Source organism: Mustelus asterias, chromosome 22 (assembly GCF_964213995.1).
Source record: "Mustelus asterias chromosome 22, sMusAst1.hap1.1, whole genome shotgun sequence".
NCBI lineage: Eukaryota > Metazoa > Chordata > Chondrichthyes > Carcharhiniformes > Triakidae > Mustelus > Mustelus asterias.
Window position 1 is genome coordinate 14,307,448 of NC_135822.1, and position 22,103 is coordinate 14,329,550.

The window sequence follows — 22,103 nt, forward strand, 5'->3', positions numbered from 1 at the left end:
AGAAGATATTACCTCCACTCTTAAGATGAGATCCTGTGGAAGTGCATCATACTTTCATATCATTGATTTATACATAAATCTTGCCTGCAGACAATTTAAAAGGCACTTGAATGCCTCAGTTATGATCCTTTAATTAAAGTTCACAAACCCCAAAAGTTTCAAACTTGCTAAGATGACCATCTGAAAATATTGACGATTCCAGCCACTTGTCCTGATTTTCAAAAGTTGGTCAGCATCTCAAATGGAAAGCTGTAATCTCATTGGCATATAGCAATATGCGATTGAAATCAACAAATGCAGAAATCTATGACATCTGTGGCTCTTCAGACATCCACATGCTTTAAACCTGGCAGTCTCTTCAGATGAGCTGGGATGTCCTGGGAAAATGGTGATGCGGTGGTGGCATCTAACGGAGTCTGCAATTATCAATTTAATTTGGAATACAGCAAAGAACAACAAAAAGGGTATCGAATGACAGAATGTCTGATGAGTTTCCTGAATAATCCAAGACTTGCTATGCAAACTTACGTACTCACACACACATCACAACACAAAGTTCCTACGAGAGCCAGCTTCCAACGTCAAATCTATGCGGTCCCTTGTCAAATGCCTTCCTAAAGTCCATGTATACATCCACTGCACTATAAGCTCTTAATTCTAAGAACTTGAACAAATTTGTTAGACACAGTTTGACTCAACAAATCCAAGGTGGCTCTTAAAAGTTTTTGTTCCTTATAATGGTTTCCAATAAACTCCCCTTCACCAATGTTAAGTTGACTGGCCTGCAGTTTCCTGGGTTTTTTGGCTAAGATCAAATGTAGTATGGACAGGCTACACTTGGTTGAGGTCATTAGGTTACATTTAAGCTTCATTTGAAGCAATTTTTAAAAGCGGCACTTCGGCCTTTTGGCTAAGATGCAAATGAGAACAAACCTTGGAGGAGGAGGACTTGCACCTACTCCAATCAGCTTGGCTCATGTAGATCAGGCCCAAGACAGGAGTGGAGGCCCTGTCTTGTCAGCTTGGATCGGAAATGTCTCAACTTGTTGAGACTCTGAATTGGACTTGATTTGATTGAATTGGAAAAGTTAAAAAAAAACTCTCCCATTTCTTGAATAGTGGTACAACATTAACAACCCTTCACAACCAATCAAATGTCTTTCAAAGAAATATAGAAATTTACATTCAGCCCCATCATGATCTTGCTGGCCAACAAATAACCATGATGTGGAGATGCCGGCGTTGGACTGGGGTAAACACAGTAAGAAGTTTAACAACACCAGGTTAAAGTCCAACAGGTTTATTTGGTAGCAAAAGACACACAAGCTTTCGGAGCTCCAAGCCCCTTGACTCACCTGAAGGGGCTTGGAGCTCCAAAAGCTTGTGTGGCTTTTGCTACCAAATAAACCTGTTGGACTTTAACCTGGTGTTGTTAAACTTCTTACAACAAATAACCATCCAGCCTAATCCCACTTTCTAGCTCAGAGTTCATAGCCTTACAGGAGATGGCAGTTCAAATGCAGATCTAAGTATTTCTTAATGTTATGAGGGTTTCTGCCTCTACAACCTTTTAGGCAGTGAGTTTCAGATCCCTACCAACCTCTTGCAGAAAAAAACCCACTAAATCTATGCCCCCAGATTATGAACCCCTCAGCCAAATGATATAGGGCCATCCTATTTTCCTAGGCCCATGAAATTTCTACACCTCAATCAGGTCTCCCTCCAGCCTCCACTGTTTCTAAAGAAAACAAACCCCCGCCTTTCCAATTATAGCGTGGTGATGAGAACTGCACACAATACTCAATCATGCTGTTCCCTAACTAGTGTTTTATACAGTTTCAGCATGATCTCACTGCTCTTATATTCTACACCTTGGCTGATTAAGGCAATCCTGTAGACCTTCCTGACCACTTACACTCCAAGGTTCCTCTATGCTTCTCAGTACGTTCAACTCAAAGGTGCCATCACTGGAAGGTCTCACAAACTGTGAGGTGAATAAAGTGTGTCAGTTTTTTGGAAGGGCAAAACAAATTCTGCAATCAGATGTTTTGTGGTGGAAATTGAGAATTTCACACACCGACTATTTCCTGAAGCATCAACCACATTACTGAACATGCCCACCTCTGAATGATTGAGTGAGGCGAGTTTATTAACGCCATTTAAAGGGGAAACAAAGTGTCCACAGCCAGACCCTGACCAAACACTTACCGAATATCTCCCGTCTGGTGACAGTCTGCACAGCTGATTCGACTGTTTGAAAAGTTCGGAGAAATTCATCGCAGCTCCCCCAACCTTTCCCGGGTTTGCCTGCACCGGGCCCCTCGCCCTGTCCCCAGGTTTGCCTGCACCGGGCCCCTCGCCCTGTCCCCGGGTTTGCCTGCACCGGGCCCCTCGCCCTGTCCCCGGGTTTGCCTGCACCGGGCTCCTCGCCCTGTCCCCGGGTTTGCCTGCACCGGGCTCCTCACCCTGTCCCCGGGTTTGCCTGCACCGGGCTGGCCTTTGCCCCTGACCGCACACTCTGACTCTCACGGTTTGGGGAAAACCGTTGGAACGGCCGTTTGAACCACCGGAAGTGCCCGGCCGTCTGCTCTGATTGACAGGTATTTCCACCAATGGGATCGGGGATCTGGCGGTAGCAGTCCCGCTGCATTCTGGGAATTGTAGTTTCCGGCGGTTGGTGGGTGTGAGGAAGCTGCGACTTTCTGAGAGAGATTTGACAATTCGGAATGAAATTCCTCAGGCAAAGTATGAAGGGAAACTATCAGAGCAAATTGATCGAATAGAATAGCATCATACAGCACCTTACTTTTTTTTCCTGGTGACTACCCAAACGCTATTTAATGTGGTCAGATTTCAATTTATGTTATGGCTTCATGTCGCTTTGCAACAAACAAACCTCAATATTTGCACAACCGTGTCCTTAATATTTATTAACTCTGATTTTTTTAAAATCCTGATTCATGCAAACTATAATAATATTACCCTACAAGATGTAAATGTATCTTCTTTAAAGAAAAGTTTAAATCCCCAGAGTACGAAACATAGTATATCCTCAGGCACAATGCACAATATAATGAAGAAAGGATATTATTATTTAAACATTTGTGTGACGCTGCAAATTGTGTCGACAATATGCACTTACTTTGACAGCCCCATGAGTTTTCAAACAAGACAAGAATTATAGAATCATCATCCCTCTCGTTTCCTTTCAAGTCTGGAGGATTTCCACAATAACTTCATTGCAGTGTTAATGTAAACCTACTTGTGACACTAATAAATAAACGAGATAAATAAAAGTCATTCGCCATCCTGACTTGGGTAAATATCTCTGTTCCTTTATCATTGCTAGATCAAAATCTGGAAAGTCCCAGCCGAACATTATTATGGGAATTCCATAATTCCATTACAAGAAGAATTGCTGTAGTTCAAAGAGAAGGCCCACCGCTATTTTCTCAGGGCAACTCTAGTTGAGCAATAAACGAAGCGTTCGTTACCTACACAACAAAATAAAGTATAGAGGCCTTTCTTAACAGGAGAGGAGCATTGTAGAACTGTCATCCACCGGGAATCAAGGGTGGCTGCGTGTGCTGAGATAGGAGTCCCAGTAAAAAATCGCTGCCAAAAAGCATAGCAATTTGAAAACAAAATTGTGACAGGTAGATAAACTAGTTGCATTATAAAGACAGTTATTGCATATTTTTATCCAATCTAAACGCTGACAAATATGCACTTTGAGCGTCTTGATTTTTATTTTACAATTTTTTTCTACACTATTCTGCAATTTTGTGTCACTGTCTTAGTACTTAAGTATTCCCTGGTCTGGTTGTTGTTGCTTTACTCTGTTGCTATTGAAGATTTGTCTATAAGCAAGGCCAATTGTTGCAATACAGGGGAGTGCTAAACTGTCGAGGTACCAATCCTTTAAATAAACCATTATTACACTGAGATCCTGTTCGCTTGTTTCGATGGAAATTAAAGATCGGTAGAAAAGATAGGATTGCCCTGGCCAGCATTCGTTCCCTCAACCATCAGCACTGAAATTAAATGGATTAATTGGTCATTTATCTGATTTCCGCTTTCAGTGTTGCTGACACATTATAGTTGCCTGCCCCCGCCCATTTGTCTGTATTAGAACACTGACCATATTTGAAAAGAAACCCATTTTGTGAAACATGTACAGACATTTTAGATTATGCAATAAGGTGCTTTATGAATGCAAATATTGCTTGTTCCTTTCTATCTTGTAAACTTCCCCTGAGACTTTCAAAGATTAGCTCGAGTTCCGAAGGATTAATATTTCACAATATAAAATGCCACCCAATCTGGGTCTGCAAATTCCTTTTTGGGTCTGATTTGATTCTTTTCCACATGATTTTGTCTTTGGATTTAATCTGGGTTTTTTTTCAGAATCATTATTGTCTTTTGTTGTTCCTTTGTTCGTTACTCAGCCGTTTCCCTCTTCCCCCTGTTGATTGTATTTTCTTCCCGCCTGTATAAGCCCGAGTGGCGGCTGTGCCTTTGGCAGACGGGACTCTCCCACTCTCTCTCCTGTCTCTGAATGAATCAGCCTTTATATACAGTATATACAAAAACAGCCAGAGACTCTCCCTCTGGCCCCCAGCCAGGCGGAGCTGTCAGTCTCTACCCTCTCTTTCTCCAGCCCAGGTAACACTAACCCATCTCAAATGCACTCTCCGGTTGCTGAAGCGACGGAGACGCCTGCCCTGAGTTCCCTGAAACGTTTGCAGTCGGACAATGTTGGTGAATTGAACTCCGGGCAACACACACTCCGCCTGTGACCAGCAGGGAGTCAGACGTTGTCTTGAACCTGCATTCGCAAGGCGACCGCAGCAACTCGTCTAACTCCAGGTGAGGAAAGGGGATTTTGGCACCCGGTTTCTGCACTAGATATCGGTAGATCCGGGGTGAAATAATCCACTTTGTCTTTTACTGGTTTTCATACGCAACATTGAAACAGCCTGTGGTATTTTTAAACTTTGAAAGTTGGCTCGATCTCTATTAAATTGTTATTAATATTGTATTTTCCCTTGTGGTTCTCTATAACTGTTCAGGCTACTTCAGAGTTGCTATTTATATTTAAATTATTTCCTCCGATGTGGAGTGGGTTTGTGTTTGTATTTATAATGATGTGTAGATATTTGATGGCGGCAGAAAAAGGTGTTTTATTTCCTTGTCGATTTCGTGTTGTGCCCAATTTCAAACCATTCGAGAGTTTATGCATCATTTTAGTAATTATATCTTTTATTCGATTGCAGAATTGTCTTTCGCTCAGTTACCATTCTAAATAAGCTGTAATATCGAAGTACGAACTTCAGTTGATGATTCTTTAATACGTGTAATCTTTCGCTTACAAATGATAGTTTAAAATCTTCAGTGCATTTAACACTAACTTCTCCCCCCCTCCCCCCAAGAATTGTTTTTAATTGAAGACGTGTCCTGCGAATTTAAAAATATAATCTTTCTTATCCAATCAGCTATACAAATGTCATTATGACAGGAATACTGCAAAATCTATCATATTTGCAAAAATGAATTAAATTCAACAAGATACTGCAGAAAAAAATCATTATTTTTAAAATCAGGAGTAGGTGAATCCTATTAGAATGTATTTCGTATATTAAAATGTTAGGTGGTAGAAATCTCGAGATTCGTTACTGTACATTGTAGAATATTAGTTTTCCTCTTCCGTAAAAATTGGGTTCCTTACCTCATGATGGGGACTAGCAGACAATTAATACACGGTATGAGAGCCCTGAATGTGTCAGTGGTAGCGTGAAATGTACATTACTGTTAATGTATGAAAATGAAATCTGAATAGCAATGGCTATTCCTTCCAGCCAATGAATAACTTCCTCCAGTTTTTTTAAAGATGCACTGTTTTCATCAAAAAGTATTTGAGAAGCCCTCTTTCAAAATTTGTTTGCAAACACATGACATAAATTGTGTCAAAACACCACCTCACTTCAGCATGACATCAACATAGAAAATATGGCACAAATGGCAGGCTTTGCCTCAGCTTCCGCAACAATGGAAAATGTTTGTAAATGCTTTTTTTTCCCCCCTATGAAAATGGTTTCCTTTTCAAGGTGAAGTCACAAAATGGGCTGTCTGCAGGATGCCTCAACTGTCACAGGCAATAAACCATTTTACTTTCTTTCTACTAATGCTGCTATAAACTTCTTTTTCAACTGTACAAAGAACAGTCCAGCACAGGAAACAGGCCCTTCGGCCCTCCAAGCCTGTGCCGCTCCTTGGTCCAACTAGACCAATCGTTTGTATCCCTCCATTCCCAGGCTGCTCATGTGACTATCCAGGTAAGTCTTAAACGATGTCAGCGTGCCTGCCTCCACCACCTTACTTGGCAGCGCATTCCAGGCCCCCACCACCCTCTGTGTAAAAAACGTCCCTCTGATGTCTGAGTTATACTTCGCATCTCTCAGCTTGAGCCCGTGACCCCTCGTGATCGTCACCTCCGACCTGGGAAAAAGCTTCCCACTGTTCACCCTATCTATACCCTTCATAATCTTGTATACCTCTATTAGATCTCCCCTCATTCTCCGTCTTTCCAAGGAGAACAACCCCAGTCTACCCAATCTCTCCTCATAGCTAAGACCCTCCATACCAGGCAACATCCTGGTAAACCTTCTCTGCACTCTCTCCAATGCCTCCACGTCCTTCTGGTAGTGCGGCGACCAGAACTGGACGCAGTACTCCAAATGTGGCCTAACCAGCGTTCTATACACCTACAACATCAGACTCCAGCTTTTATACTCTATACCCCGTCCTATAAAGGCAAGCATACCATATGCCTTCTTCACCACCTTCTCCACCTGTGTTGCCACCTTCAAGGATTTGTGGACTTGCACACCTAGGTCCCTCTGTGTTTCTATACTCCTGATGACTCTGCCATTTATTGTATAACTCCTCCCTACATTATTTCTTCCAAAATGCATCACTTCGCATTTATCCGGATTAAACTCCATCTGCCACCTCTCCGCCCAATTTTCCAGCCTATCTATATCCTGCTGTATTGCCCGACAATGCTCTTCGCTATCCGCAATTCCAGCCATCTTCGTGTCATCGGCAAACTTGCTGATTACACCAGTTACACCTTCTTCCAAATCATTTATATATATCACAAATAGCAGAGGTCCCAGTACAGAACCCTGCGGAACACCACTGGTCACAGACCTCCAGCCGGAAAAAGACCCTTCGACCACTACCCTCTGTCTCCTATGGCCAAGCCAGTTCTCCACCCATCTAGCCACTTCCCCTTGTATCCCTTGTACTTGTAAGATTGCCAAACCTAGGATTTCTTTTGTGTTTCAGGCAGTTGGTAGTGCTTGAGAAGGAGGTGAGTTTGTGAGCAGGAAAGTTTGTTTGTGAATAAGGAAAAAATGAATTAGCTTACAATGTAGTATCTTTCACTGCTACTTTGGAACTTCCTGTAGCACTTTAAACCAAATGCTGTTACTGTTATAATATAGAAGGAGGCAGCGGCCAAACTTTCCACAGCAATGCCCATAAAAAGCAATAAATGACCAAATCTGCTTTATGTTGATTATGGGATAAATACTGGCAAGGACTCTGGGGTACTCCCCTCTTCAAATAGTATCATGTGATATTTTATGCCCACCTGAGAGGGTAGCAGACAGAGCATCAATTTAACGTCTCAATCCCAAATACAGTACAATACAATCTCAGTACTACACTGTCAGCTTGGATGATTTACTCAAAGTCTCTGGAGAGGTATTTGAACCCACAATCTCCTAACACAGAGGTAAACATGCTACCAAATGAGTCAAGGCAAGCACCTTAAAGCTTTATCAATAGATGAAATGGACTCAGGTCATTTACAAGATGATAATTGATGATGAAGACCTTTTGGCCTGTTCAATTTGTTCTTTCTAGAATGATTTGAAAGTCCTTCCTTCCATTGTAAATCCAATTGTCTTTAAATCATTCCATTATATTTGTTGATCACACTTTGAGATGAAGAGCATCCTAATATCAATCCTAAATTTGCATTTTTTTTATTTGAATCTGTGGTCTCTTGTCCTACTATATATTTAATTCTTATGTCAAAAGCAAAATACTGTGGATGCTGGAGATATGATATAAAAATGCCAGAAATATGTAGCAGGTTAGAGAACATGTGTGGTGAGAGAAACAGTGTCAATATTCAGGTCAGTGACCTTTTGTTTGAAGTGGAAAAGGGTAGAGATGTACCAGGCCTTGAGCAAGTACAGAGACAGAAAAGGGGAGAGGGGAAGAAAGCAAGGGAAGGTTGATAGGGTGGAAGGCAGGAAATGTTAAATGACTAAGGGGATGATGGTTCAAGGCAAAAGGAAATGATGATGGGACTGGCAAAGCAACAAAAGATGAGTCGAGAGGAGGCATAAATGGGAAAAGTAGAATTGTCACTAACGGTTGCTGTACAAAAAAGTGGGGGCAGAAGTTAATTGTTGAGTCTGGGAGGCTATAAAGTGCCCAATTAAAAAAACAGGCATTGTTCTTCTGGCTTATGTTGAGCTTCATTGAATAGTGTAGGAAGTCAAAGACAGAGAGGTTGGAGTAGAAGTGGAAAGGAAAACTAAAATGACAGACAACTGGAAGCTAGGTGTCATGCTGTGGATTAATGGATGCATTCCACACAATGATCACCCGTTCTGCATTTATCCATCCCAGTGTAAAGGAGTCTGCATCATGAGCAGTGAATGCAGTGGATTAAATTAGAACACAAGTAAGTCACTGTTTCACCACCCATGGAATGCATGGGTCCTTGGACCATGGTAAAGGAGGAGGTAAAAGGGTAGATATTGCATCTCCTGCACTTTTATCGGCATGAGATGGGTGATTAAGGAGGAATGGTCTTGGATGTCACAGAGGGAGCACATTCTTTGGAATGCTCAGTGAGAAGGGAGAGAAAGATGTATTTGATGGTGGAATCATGTTGGAGATGGCAGAAACAGCAGAAGATGAACCGTTGACTGTTGAGGCCGGTGGGTTGTAAAGTGCAGACTTGAGGAACCCTGCCCTGGTTAAGAGGGAGCAGAAGTGATGAAAGCAGAAATGCAGGATATGGAACAAATATGACCAAGGACTCTATCAACCACAGTACTGGGGAATTCTCAGGGAAGCAAATCGGAAGGCATATTGGAATCACTGGTATGAAAGGTGGCATCAATAAAACAGATGAGACAGAAGTGCTCAGAAAATGAAAAAGGGTCTGTACAGGAAGCTGGGTGGAAAGAAATATAGTCAAGGTAGCTATGGGAGTCAGTGAGCTTACGTTAGATAGTGATTATGATAACCCCCACAAGATCCATGGGAATCACTGATTGATTTCCTGGTGGGGCACATTGAGTATGAGTTCCCCTGGTAACAGGCAATGGCTTGCCCAGCTGGAATACTTACCTAAGCCTTTTATAAGACAGACCCAGGATTGGAGCTGCACTTTACTTGTCCCAAGCAGGGATTAGTGTGTGTATAGCAGAGTAGTGATTTTACTTTGCTTTCTGTAAATAAACTATATTCCTTTCCAGTCGGGCTTCCTAAGTTACATTGGCAACGGGTAGGCGGTGGCATAATGTTATTGTCACTGGACTAGCAATCTAGAGATCCAGAGTAATGCTCTGGGGACCCAGGTTTCAATCCCACCATGGCAGATGATGCAATTTGAATTCCAATACAAAAAATCCGGAATTAAAAGTCTAATGATCATGAAACCATTGTTGATTGTCGTGAAAGTCCATCTCGTTCACTAATGTCCTTTTAGGGAAGGAAATCTGCCATCCTTACTTTGCCTGGCCTATGTGACTCCAAAACCACAGCAATGTGGTTGACTCTTAAATACCTCTGAAACTCAGTTCAAGGGATAATTAGGGATGGGCAATAAATGCTAGCCCAGCCAGCGACACCCACATCCCATGAATGAATAAAAAAAATCGAGGAGAAAAAAGTTTTGGACAGCCTTGACTTTCAATAAACCCGGTAAGACAGTGAGGGGGAGATATTGAAAAACTGGAACCTTTTGATGTGGGTATGGAGGATTGACCTCAGTATGCCAAAATAATATTTCTTCTGGGCAAACAGGATAGGAGAGGATGACTGGCAAAAAGTCACCTTGCTGACCGCTTGTGGGGCTTCGACTTTCAGCATCATAAAAAGTTTAACCTACTCGGCTGCCCCAGATTCAAAATCTTTCAATAAATTGATAGCTTTGGTAGTGAACCACTATGACCCTAAACCATCTGTTATATTGCAACGCCGCAGGTTTAACACTGCAACTGGGGAACCAGTCACTGAATTCTTGATGAGACTGCAGAAATTGGTAGAACACTGAATAGGGCCAGCACTTCAGGAAATGTTAAGGGATTACTTAGAATGTGGAATCAATGATTTGATTTAATTTATTATTGTCACATGTATCAACATACAGTGAAAAGTATTGTTTTTTGCGCACTATACAGACAAAACATACCGTTTGTAGAAAAGGAAATGAGAGAGTGTTACAGTCATAGCTAGAGTGGAGAGAAAGATCAACTTAATGCAAGGCAAGTCCATTCAAAAGTCTGACAGCAGCAGGAAAGAAGCTGTTCTTGAGTCAGTTGGTACATGATCTCAGACTTTTGTATCGTTTTCCCAAAGAAAGGTGGAAGGGAGAATGTCCGGGGTGCGTGGGGTCCTTAATTATGCTGGCTGCTTTGCCGAGGTAGTGGGAAGTGTAGACAGAGTCAATGGATGGGAGGCTGGTTTGCGTGATGGACTAGGCTACGTTCATGACCTTTTGTAGTTCCTTGCGGTCTTGGGCAGAGTAGGAGCCATACCAAGCTGTGATACAACCAGAAAGAATGTTTTCTATGGTGCATCTGTAAAAGTTGGTTAGAGTCATAGCTGACATACCAAATTTCCTTAGTCTTCTAAGAAAGTAGAGGCATTGGTGGGCTTTCTTAACTATAGTGTGTGTATGGGGGGACCAGGACAGGTTGTTGGTGATCTGGACACATAAAAACTTGAAGCTCTCGACCCTTTCTACTTTGTCCCCATTGATGTAGACAGAGGCATGTTCTCCTTTACGCTTCCTGAAGTCAATGACAATCTCGTTCGTTTTGTTGACATTGAGGGAGAGATTATTGTTGCCGCACCAGTTCACCTCTATCTCTATCTCATTCCTGTACTCTGTCTCGTCATTGTTTGAGATCTGACCCACTACGGTGGTGTTGTCAGCAAACTTGAAAATCGAATTGGAGGGGAATTTGGCCGCACAGTCATAGGTGTATAAGGAGTATAGTAGGGGGCTGAGAACACAGCCTTGTGAGGATGATTGTGGAGGAGGTGTTGTTGCCTATCCTTACTGATTTGTGGTCTGTGAGTTAGGAAGCTCAGGATCCAGTAGCAGAGGGAGGTGCCCAGACCCAGATTATGGAGTTTGGAGATGAGTTTCGTGGGAATAATAGTGTTGAAGGCTGAGCTGTAGTCAACAAATAGGAGTCTGACATAAGTGTCCTTGTTATCTAGGTGTTCCAGGATTGAGTGCAGGGCCAGGGAAATGAAGGAAGCTACTGACTGAACTGAACCAAATCTGAATCTCAAAAAAGTTATAGAGCTAGCTTTTTCCCAGGAAAACGTGGAAAAGGCGGCCCAGGCGCTTCGGGGATCCATAAACGGTACTGTACTCAGCCTTGCCACAGAACCAAGTCCCCAATGCCCCTAATGCCTTATGACTGTGTGGCCAAATTCCCCTCCAACTTGATTTTCAAGTTTGCTGATGACACCGCCATTGTGGGTTGAATCTCAAACAATGACAAGACAGAGTACAGGAAAGAGATGGAGAATCTGATGAACTGGTGTGACAACAATAATCTCTCCCCCCAATGTCAACAAAATGAAGGAGATAATCATCGACTTCAGGAAGCATAGTGGAGGACATGCCCCTGTCTACATAAACGGAGACGAAGTAGAAATGGCCAAGAGCTTCAAGTTTTTAGGTGTCCAGATCACCAACGACCTGTCCTGGTCCCTCCCTGCCGATGTTAAGAAAACCCACCAATGCCTTTACTTTCTCAGAAGACAAAAGAAATTTGGCATATCCACTACAAGTCTCTCCAACTTTTACATGCATCATAGGAAGCATTCTTTCTGGTCGTATCACAGCTTGGTATGGCTCCTGCTCTGTCCAAGACCACAATAAACTAACGGTCATGAACGAAGCCCAGTCCATCACTCAAACCAGCCTCCCATCCATTGACACTGTCTACACTTCCCACTGCCTCGGAAAAACAGCCAACATAATCAAGGACCCCATGCACCTAGACATATTCTCTTCCACCTTCTTCCATCGGGGAAAAAGATACAAAAGTCTGAGATCACGTACCAACTGACTCAAAAACAGCTTCTTCCCTGCTGCCATTAGCCTTTTGAATGGATCTACCTCACATTAAGTTGATCTTTCTCTACACCTGGCTATGACTGTAACATTACGTTCTGCATCCTCTCTTTTTCTCCTCTATGTACGGTATGCTTTGTCTGTATAGCATGCAAGAAACAATACTTTTCACTGTATAGCAATACATGCGACAATAATAAATCAAATCAAACCAATGGGTAATGCTCGCTTTACCCATTTACTGCCAAAAAAGGGCGAATGGAGTCGGAAGCCTCAAGATTCCAGAACTGGACAGGAAATCTCTCCACATTGAGGAACAAGCAGATCCGTGCTGCACTTGTAATCATGGAGTCTGCCCCAGACAAAGCTACCAAAACAGGCAAAAAGCATACTGCCCAGGCCAAAGGGCGAAGCCACCTCAGGATAGAGCTTTACAAATTAACCAGCCCAAGAACGAGGAATTGATGCAGCTAAATTGCATCACTGCACCCAAAGTGGCTCCAATCAAGATTACACTGCAGGTAAATGGTCACCCTCTAGACATGGAGGTAGACAGAGAAGCCGCTATACCTAATATCAGGGAGCAAACCTTTTGGTGACTCCAATTGAGCACCTTGCCCTTTGGCCTATGGGACACCAAAGCTAGATTGGCCACATATGCTGGGGAACCCTTGCGTGTTACTTCGACCACTGTAACCCCAGTTACGCATGGACAACAGATTCCCCCTGAAAGTGGTGCAAGGACCAGAGATTAGCCTTTTGGGAAGAGACTGGCTACAGAAAATCTGCCTGCATTGCAACAGATTTTTAAAATGGGTACTGGCAGTCTGTACAAACTAATCAAAGTGTTCCAAGAATTCCTAGGGAAGGTTAAAGGTACTGGAGTCAAGATCTATGTGGATCCAGAGGCCCGACTTAAATACTTCAAGACTCAACTGGTCCCCTATGCCCTATGTGCCAAATTGGAATATCTAGAGGAACTTGGCATTATACGCCTAGTACAATTTGCCGAATGGTCTGTGCCAGTAGGCCCAGTTTTAAAACCTGACAATTTGGTCTGTCTCTGTAGGGATTATAAATTGACAGTCAACAGAGCTTCCCACTTAGGCAGATACCCTAAGTCATGCATAGAAGATTTGTATGCGAAGCTGGCTGGAGGTGACATATTTTCCAAATTGGACATGAGTCATGCCTACTTCCAACTGGAGCTTGAGATGTCATCCAGGAACTATGTCACATATTCACAAAAGACTGTATGAGTATACTTGCTTGCCCTTGGGGGTGTCTTCGGCTTGTGCCATTTTTCAAAGGGTGATTGAGAACATCCTTCAAGGGGTACCTAGTGACTGCCTATCTGGATAATGTTTTAATCTCGGGAGCTCTGCAAAGGAACATTTCGAGAGTTTGGAGGAGGTCTTACAGCGTTCTTCTGATGCTGGCATTCAATTGAAAAGGGAAAACTGTGCGTTCCAGGCACCATGGCCAAACCTTCCTTTTCGATCTGGGCATACTTCCTTTCTGCATCCGCCAGGATTTGTGATGCATAGACGATTAGATGTTCTTTCCCATTGTTCCAAGGTGATGTACCTCGGGTATATAGTTAACAAGATTGGATTACACCCTGTTGAAGAGAAGGTGAAAGCCATAAAAGGGGTTCTCACTCTACGGGACACAAGTTGAAATATTTCCTAGGTACCATAAATTACTATGGGAAATTTATACTGAACTTTACAATCCTGCTGACACCCCTCCATGTTCTGTTTTTAAAAGAAAAATCAGAAATGGTCATGGCAAATGCCACAAGTGGAAGCCTTTGCAAATGTTAAACAACAATTGCAGTCAGCAAATATATTAGCCCATTGTGACCTAAGACGCCTCCCTCTATGGGATAGGAGTGGTATTGTTGCAGCTTTGGAACAATGGGAAAGAACATCTAATTGTCTGTGCATCACAAATCCTGGCGGATGCAGAAAGGAAGTATGCCCAGATCAAAAAGGAAGGTTTGGCCATGGTGTTCCAGGTGAAAAAGTTCCACCATGGTCTACAGTTGACATTTCACCATAGTAACCAATCACAAACCTCTGCGCCTCCTCAAGGAAGACCAGGTGATTCCTTCCATCACATCAGCTGGGCACGGATATTGGGTGCCTTTAAATATACTTCAAAACACCGTCCAGATAAACATGTGGCCAACACAGATGCCTTAAATCACTTGCCACTACCCACCACCCTGCTGCCTTCTCTGAAGATAGATGAAGTCATCATGACTGAACTTCATGGACCCTCCGCCAGCATCCGCCAAGCAGATTCAGCCATGGACCCAAAAGAACCCCATGTTGGCAAAGTTATGTCACATTGTCCTAAGTGGCAGACCACAAGGGTGTCCTATGGAAGATTTAAAACCTTATCTCTCAAAATATCAGGAGTTGAGTATAGAAGATGGCATCATCTTGTGGGTGATTGTTCTGCATCCATGCCTGCTTCAAGAATTGCACAATGGCAATTTATAAGATGAAAATGCTCAAGGAGCTATGTCTGGTGGCCTGGCATAGACACTGATATCCAAACCCTGGTCAAGCTGTGCAAAACCAGAAGCAGCCTCATGCACCATTGGGAATGTCCGGGGAAACCCTGGGTGCGAGTACATGCAGACTTTGCAAGGCTGTTTATAAGCTTTTATGTTTTTAATCCTCTCATTTTAAAATGGATTGATGTGCACTGGATGGCCTCTACTATCTCTTAGAGTACCATAGAGAAACTCCAGCAAACCTTTGGTATGCATGGCATACCTGAGATTCTTGTAACAGACAACGGGATCCCATTTACCCCAGCAGGGAGTTTCAGACCTTCGTGGCTATAAATGGAGTAAGGCACAGCCGCACAGCACCCTTTCACCCATCCTCAAAGGACTGGCTGAACAGACAGTCCAGACATTCAAAAGTGGCATGAAGAAATGAACCACAGGTTTTTTGGAAACAGAGCTTGAACATATTTTTTTCAACTGTCGGATATGCCACATATGACGATGGGAATAGCTCCGGTGGAGCTATTGATGGGCTGATGCCTTTGGACAAGGATTAGCCTGATGTTCCCAAATTTGTATTAAAACAAGAAGCCAAGAAAAGGGGCCACGATGGTCAGAGACCAGATAGTCTTCAAGCTGGGAGATACATTCCACGTGAGGAACTTCAGAGAAACCAAAGACAAAAATCAAAAAGGGTCACAGTGGGAGAGACTGTGGAGAATTCAGTGAATGGGTCCAGTGAGGCGAAGAGAAATAAAACATGGAGAGTGTACAAAATATGACAGGACAGATGGTCTGAAGTGTGTTTGCTTTAACGCAAGGAGTATGACAGGTAAGGCAGATGAACTTAAAAGCTTGGATTACTACATGGAACAATGAAGTTGTGACAATTACGGAGACTTGGATGAAAGAAGGACAGGACTGGCAGCTTTTCATTCCAAGATTTAGATACTTCAGGTGAGATAGAGAGGGTGACAAAAGAGGTGGTGTGTTGCTTTACAGATTAGGGAGGATGTCACAGCTATATAGAGGGAGAGCAGCTTGATGGTATCATGCAGTGAGGCCATATGTGTAGAACTCGGGAATAGGAGCAGTGCAATCACACTGGGGTTATACTACAGACCTCCAACAGCCAGCGTGAAGTGGAGGAACTGATATGTCAGCAGATTATGGTAAGATGTAAAAACAACAGGGCTATTGTGATGAGTGATTTTAAATGCCCCAACATTGACTGGGATTCCTTTAGTGCCGGGAGCTTGGACGGGGCAGAGTTTGTTCAATGTGTCCAAGAGTGCTTCTTAAGGCAACATGTCGATAGTCCAACTTGGGAAGGGGCTACCTTAGGCCTAGTTCCGGGATAAAAACCCGGACAGGTGATTGATGTCTTATTGGAGGACCATTTTGGGAACATGATCACAATTCTATAAGTTTCAAGATTCTTGTAGAAAAGGATAGAAGTAGTCCCAGAGTGAGTACTAAACTGGGGGACGGTTAACTACGACAGTCTTAGGCAGGAGCTAGGGAATGTAGACTGGGGGTGGCTGTTTGAGGGTAAATCCACATCCGATATCTGGGAGTCTATTAAAAGTCAGTTGTTAACAATTAAGACGAGTATGTCACTGTAAAAATGACGGATAAAAATGGCAAGATTTGGGAACCCTGGATGACGAGAGATTGTAAACTTAGTGAAAAAGAAGAAGGTGGCATACGTAAATTTCAGGAAATTGAAAATAGATAAGGCTCTTGAGAAATACAAAAATAGCAGGAAAGAGCTTAAACAGAGACTTGGGAGGGCAAAAAGGGGCCATGAAATGTCATTGGCAGGCAGGATTAAGGAGAATCCTAAGGCTTTTTATGCATATATAAGGAGGAAGAGTGTCGCTAAGGAAAGGATGGGTCCGCTCGGAAGGACCTATCCTTTGGAGGGAATTTGTGTGTGGAGTCAGATGAGGTGGGTGAGGTCCTTAATGAGTACTTTGCATCAGTAGTCGCAAAGAAGAAGGATGTGGTGGATGGTGAGTGTAGAAAGGAGGATATTGACATTCTAGGACACGTTGAGGTAAAAAGGGAGGAGATATTGGAGGTTTTGGAAAACATTAAGGTGGACAAGTTCCCAGGACCAGATAGTATCTAGCCCAGAATACTGAGAGGTGAGGGAAGAAATTGCTGAGGCCTTGGCCAAAATCCTCTCTAGCCATGGGCGAGGTACCAGAGGATTGGAAAGTGGCTAACATTGTTCTGTTTAAGAAGGGCAGAAGAGACAATCCTGGAAATTACAACCCTGTGAGCCTTACATCAGTGGGGAAATTATTGGAGAAGATTCTTAGGGACAGGATGTACTCGCATCTGGAAGAGAATAGGCTTATTAACAATAGGCAGCATGGTTTTGTGAAGGGGAGATCATGTCTCACAAACTTGATTGAATTCTTTAAGGAAGTGACAAGAAAAATTGACCAGGGCAGGGCAGCGGATGTTGTATACATGGACTTTAGTAAAGCCTTCGATAAGGTTCGTCATGGCAGGCTGATACAGAAGGTGAACTCATATAGGATCTGAAGTGAACTGGTAAGATGAATACAAAACTGGCTTAAGCATAGAAAGTAGCAGTGGAAGGGTACTTTTCTAACTGAAGGTCTGTGACAAGTGGTGTTTCACAAGGATCAGTGCAGGGGCCTCTATTGTTTGTAATATTTATAAATGATTTGGAGGAAAATGTAGGTGGTCTGATTAGTAAATCTGCCGATGGTACAAAAATTAGGGGAGTAGTGAGGAGGATTGTCAGAGGATACAGCAAGGTATAAATCGGCTGGAGACCTGGGCGAAAGATGGCAGATGGAATTTAACCCAGACAAATGTGAGGTGATGCGATTTGGAAGTCTACCGCAGAAGGAAAGTATACAGTAAATGGTAGAGCACTTAGAAATATTAGCCAACAGAAGGATCTAGGCGTGCAGATCCACAGTTCCCTGAATGTGGCAATTCAGGTGGTAAAGAAGGTATATGGTGCGCTGGCCTTCAGTCAGAGTGTTGAGAATAGGAATTGGAAAATCATGTTGCAGCTGTATAAGACGTTCGTTAGGCCGCATTTGGAGTATTGTGTGCAATTCTGGTCGCCACACTACCGGAAGGATGTTGATGCATTGAAAAGGGTGCAGAAAAGATTTACCAGGATGTTGCCTGGTTTAGAGGATATGGACTATGAAGAAAGGTTGAACAAACTTGGATTGCTTTCATTGGAGCGTCGGAAGATGAGGGGGTACCTGATAGAGGTTTACAAGATTATGACAGGTTTGGATAGAGTGGATAGTCAGTCTTTTTCCCAGGGTCGAAGGGTCAATTACTCGGGGGCATAGGTTGAGAGTGAGAAGGGGAAGAGATGTAAGGGGCTGGTTTTTCACAGAGGATGGTGAACGCCGGAACGTGCTGCCGGAGGGGATGGTGGAAGCAGATTCTGTAACAACGTTCAAGAGGCATTTGGATAGATACATGAGCCTGAGACTCCGAAAGCTAGTGCTGCCAAATAAACCTGTTGGACTTTAACCTGGTGTTGTGCGACTTCTTACTGTGCTTACCCCAGTCCAATGCCGGCATCTCCACATCATGGCTACCACCGACACCACAAACTGCCAGCTCCAAGTGGAGAGGATCTCCAAGAAGAGCCTGAGACTCCAAAAGCTAGTGTTGCCAAATAAACCTGTTGGATTTTAACCTGGTGTTGTGAGACGTCTTACTGTAGATACATGAAAAGGCAGGAAATAGAGGTATATGGAGCACAAAGAGACAAGAAAATATTAGATTAGAGAGTCATCTGTGTCGGCACAGACTTGGTGGGCCAAAGGGCCTGTTCTTGTGCTGTACTATTCTTCAGCAATGGCTGTCCATGGATTCCGGGAGTTATTCTCAAAAAAACAGGACCGGTGTCATGTAAGGTGCAAACCAGAGAGAAGACCTTCAAAGTGCACATCGAGCGCCTCCATCATAGGGAACCCTCCACAGAGACAATGGGTTCTATGGACATGTCACCATCTGCATCCTTCACACCGGCCTGTGCATGGGACATTCAGTCCACTAAAACCTCAAGAGCCAGTCCTCGGAACGCTGATGATTTTGGCTGAGATATGGAGATAGAGGTGGTGGAAACTTAGTCAGAGATCGCCACCAAGGATGAGCTTTGGTGCTTACCGACCAGTTATACACCCCCAAACAGACCCTACAAGTGCTGGAGATGAGGCCACGAGTGAAGAGATGGAGAAGGCCCCAGCATCATGGGAACAAGGGGAAGCCTTCGGACTCAAAAGTGGAGGGGTGTGATAACCCCCACAAGATCCATGGGGAATCACTATTTAATCTCCCTGTGGGGCTGGTTGAGAATGAGTTCCCCTGGTAACAGGCAATGGCTTGCCCAGCTGGAACTCATTACCGAGGCCTTTTATAAGGCAGACCCAGGACTGGGCCTGCAAAATTCCTTGTCCCAAGCAGGGACTAGTGTACGTACGTACATCATGGTAGTGGTTTTACTGTGCTTTCTGTAAATAATCTATGTTCCTTTCCAGTTGGGTTTCCTGAGTTATTACAGTGATCGATAGCCTATCCCCAGATATGAAGAGAGAGAAGTCAAGGAAGGGAATAGATGAGTTGGACATGCATCATGTAAAAGTGAGTGAAGAGTGGGAATTGGAAGCAAAGTTGATGAGATTTTCCAGTTTGGGATTAGAGCCAGAAATGGTACCAATGTACTGAAAGAGAGATGAAGGTGGGAATATGAATAGGTGTTGGGCAAATAATGTTCCACTGTGACACAACTGTACCTTTTAAAGGTATTTTTAATCATTGTTCTCTGCTGTTATACGCAGGCACCGAGCTGTCTGCTTAGAAGTCCTTTTATTGCTGCTTAAATGGTTTAAATGGGGTTTTGCTTATTTTTACTCTGAGCCTCATGCAGTGCCTGGTATTTTTATGACTGAATTGTTGGAGGAAGAATGCTGGATAGGTCAGGTGCCTTTGGACCATTTTAAAATTTTACTTTCAGTTTTTTGGACTGCTGGCTGCTGTGTTTTAATTAGAAGGCGTTTTTACTTCAGGCAGGTTTTTTCTCTCTCTCCCTGGTATTGTAAATTCTGCTGGTAGCTGGAAGCAGGTTGTCTTGCCTTTCTTAAGTGAAAATTCTGCTGTTGATGGTTTGCTAATGAGGTAAGCATCGTGTCTGTCTCTTGAAGTGGTTTGCTGGGGTAAAACTAGAGGCCAGCAGTGGCAGTATCGCTACCTCAAGGTCTGCTGGACGTTGCAAGGCTGGGAAGTCAGAGTTTCAATTCTCCAACCATAGGACTAAGTTCCAGCTCGTGCGCATTCTTATTTTTTGTGTTAAACCTGTGGCAGGGGTATGTTTTTAAGGAGATTTGCTGTATTGGAACAGTGCATTTAGTTAAGGTTTATACAATATCATGGTTGTTATTTTTTCTTGTTTGTAATGGGTAAATGTAATTGCTAATATTCTCTTTCTATACATATATATATATATATATAATATATATATTAACTGTATTCTTAAATAAACTTTGTTTGATAAAAGCTCTCCAGTGGGTCATTTTAATCATATCTAAAGTGAAACATCTCATGCTTACCCTAGCCAAATTCAAATTGCAAATCTTATGAATCATAGAATCATAGAAACCCTACAGTGCAGAAGGAGGCCATTTGGCCCATCGAGTCTGCACGGACAACAATCCCACCCCGGGCCCTATCCCCACAACCCCACACATTTACCCCCACTAATCCCTCAAACCTACACATCCTGGGACACTATGGGCAAAGTAGCATGGCCAACCAACCTAACCTGCGCATCTTTGGACTATGGGAGGAAACCAGAGCACCCGGAGGAAACCCACGCAGACACGGGGAGAACAGTTTGAATATCCAGGGGTATCAAACTGTTCGGAGGGACCGACTGGAAGGTAAGGGAGGTGGTGTAGCTCTGATATTTAAGGATATCAGGGCGGTAGTGAAAGATGATATAGGTTCTATGGGAAAAAAAGGTTGAATCCATTTGGGTGGAAATTAGAAATAGTAAGGAGAAAAAGTTACTGGTAGGCATAGTCTATAGGCCACCAAATAATGACATATAATGGTGGGGCGAGAAATAAACAAAGAAATAACTGATGCGTGTAAAAATGGTACAGCAATTATCATGGGGGATTTTAATCTACATATCGATTGGTCAAACCAGGTCGGTCAAAGCAGCCTTGAGGAGGAGTTCATAGAATGTATCCACAATAGCTACCTTGAACAGTATGTAATGGAACTGACAAGGGAGCAATCTATTCTAGATCTGGTCCTGTGTAATGAGACGGGAATAATTAATGATCTTGCAGTTAGGGATCCTCTTGGAAGAAGTGATCACAGTATGGTTGAATTTAAAATACAGTTGGAGCGTGAGTAGATAAAATCCAATACCAGTGTCTTGTGCTTAAACAAAGGAGACTATAAAGGGATGAGGGAGGAGTCGGCTAAGGTAGACTGGGAGCAAAAACCTTATGGCTGGACAATTGAGGAACAGTGGAGGACTTTCAAAGCGATCTTTCACAGTGCTCAGCAGAAGTATATACCAGTGATAAGGAGGGACTTTCAAAAAAGTGATAATCAGCCATGGATATCTAAGGAAATAAAGGAGGGTATCAAATTGAAAGAAAATGCATACAAAGTGGCAAAGATTAGTGGGAACCTAGAGGATTGGGAAATCTTTAAAAGTCAGCAGAAAGCCATGAAAAAAGCTATAAAGAAAGGTAAGATGGATTATGAGAGTAAACTAGCTCAGAATATAAAAACAGATAGCAAAAGTTTCTATAAATATATAAAATGAAAAAGAGTGGCGAAAGTAAACATTGGTCCTTTAGAGGATGAGAAAGGGGATGTAATAACTGGAAATGAGAAAATGGCTGAGGCATTGAACAGGTATTTTGGGTTGGTTTTCACAGTGGAAGACACAAATAACGTGCCAAAAATTGATGACAGGAAGGCTATGGCAGGTGAGAACCTAGAAACTATCATTATCACGAAAGAGGTAGTGTTGGGCAAGTTAATGGGGCGAAAGGTAGACAAGTCTCCTGGTCCTGATGGAATGCATCCCAGGTATTAAAAGAGATGGCGGGAGAAATAGCAAATGCACCAGTGGTA

General features: G+C 43.0%; 1 protein-coding gene across 2 annotated transcripts in view; it reads right to left on the reverse strand.

The window, feature by feature from the left end:
- wrap73 (WD repeat containing, antisense to TP73) overlaps positions 1 to 22,103 on the reverse strand; it is a 147,078-nt gene that overhangs the window by 31,951 nt on the left and 93,024 nt on the right. The window contains exon 1 of one of the 2 annotated variants that reach the window (XM_078238766.1): positions 2,209 to 2,557. The exons of the other annotated variant lie outside the window; for it this stretch is intronic. Coding sequence (XP_078094892.1) covers positions 2,209 to 2,277 — 69 coding nt within the window. The 5' untranslated portion in view covers positions 2,278 to 2,557. Of the gene's footprint in view, positions 1 to 2,208; positions 2,558 to 22,103 lie in introns of those variants that run through there. 2 annotated transcript variants of the gene reach the window in all.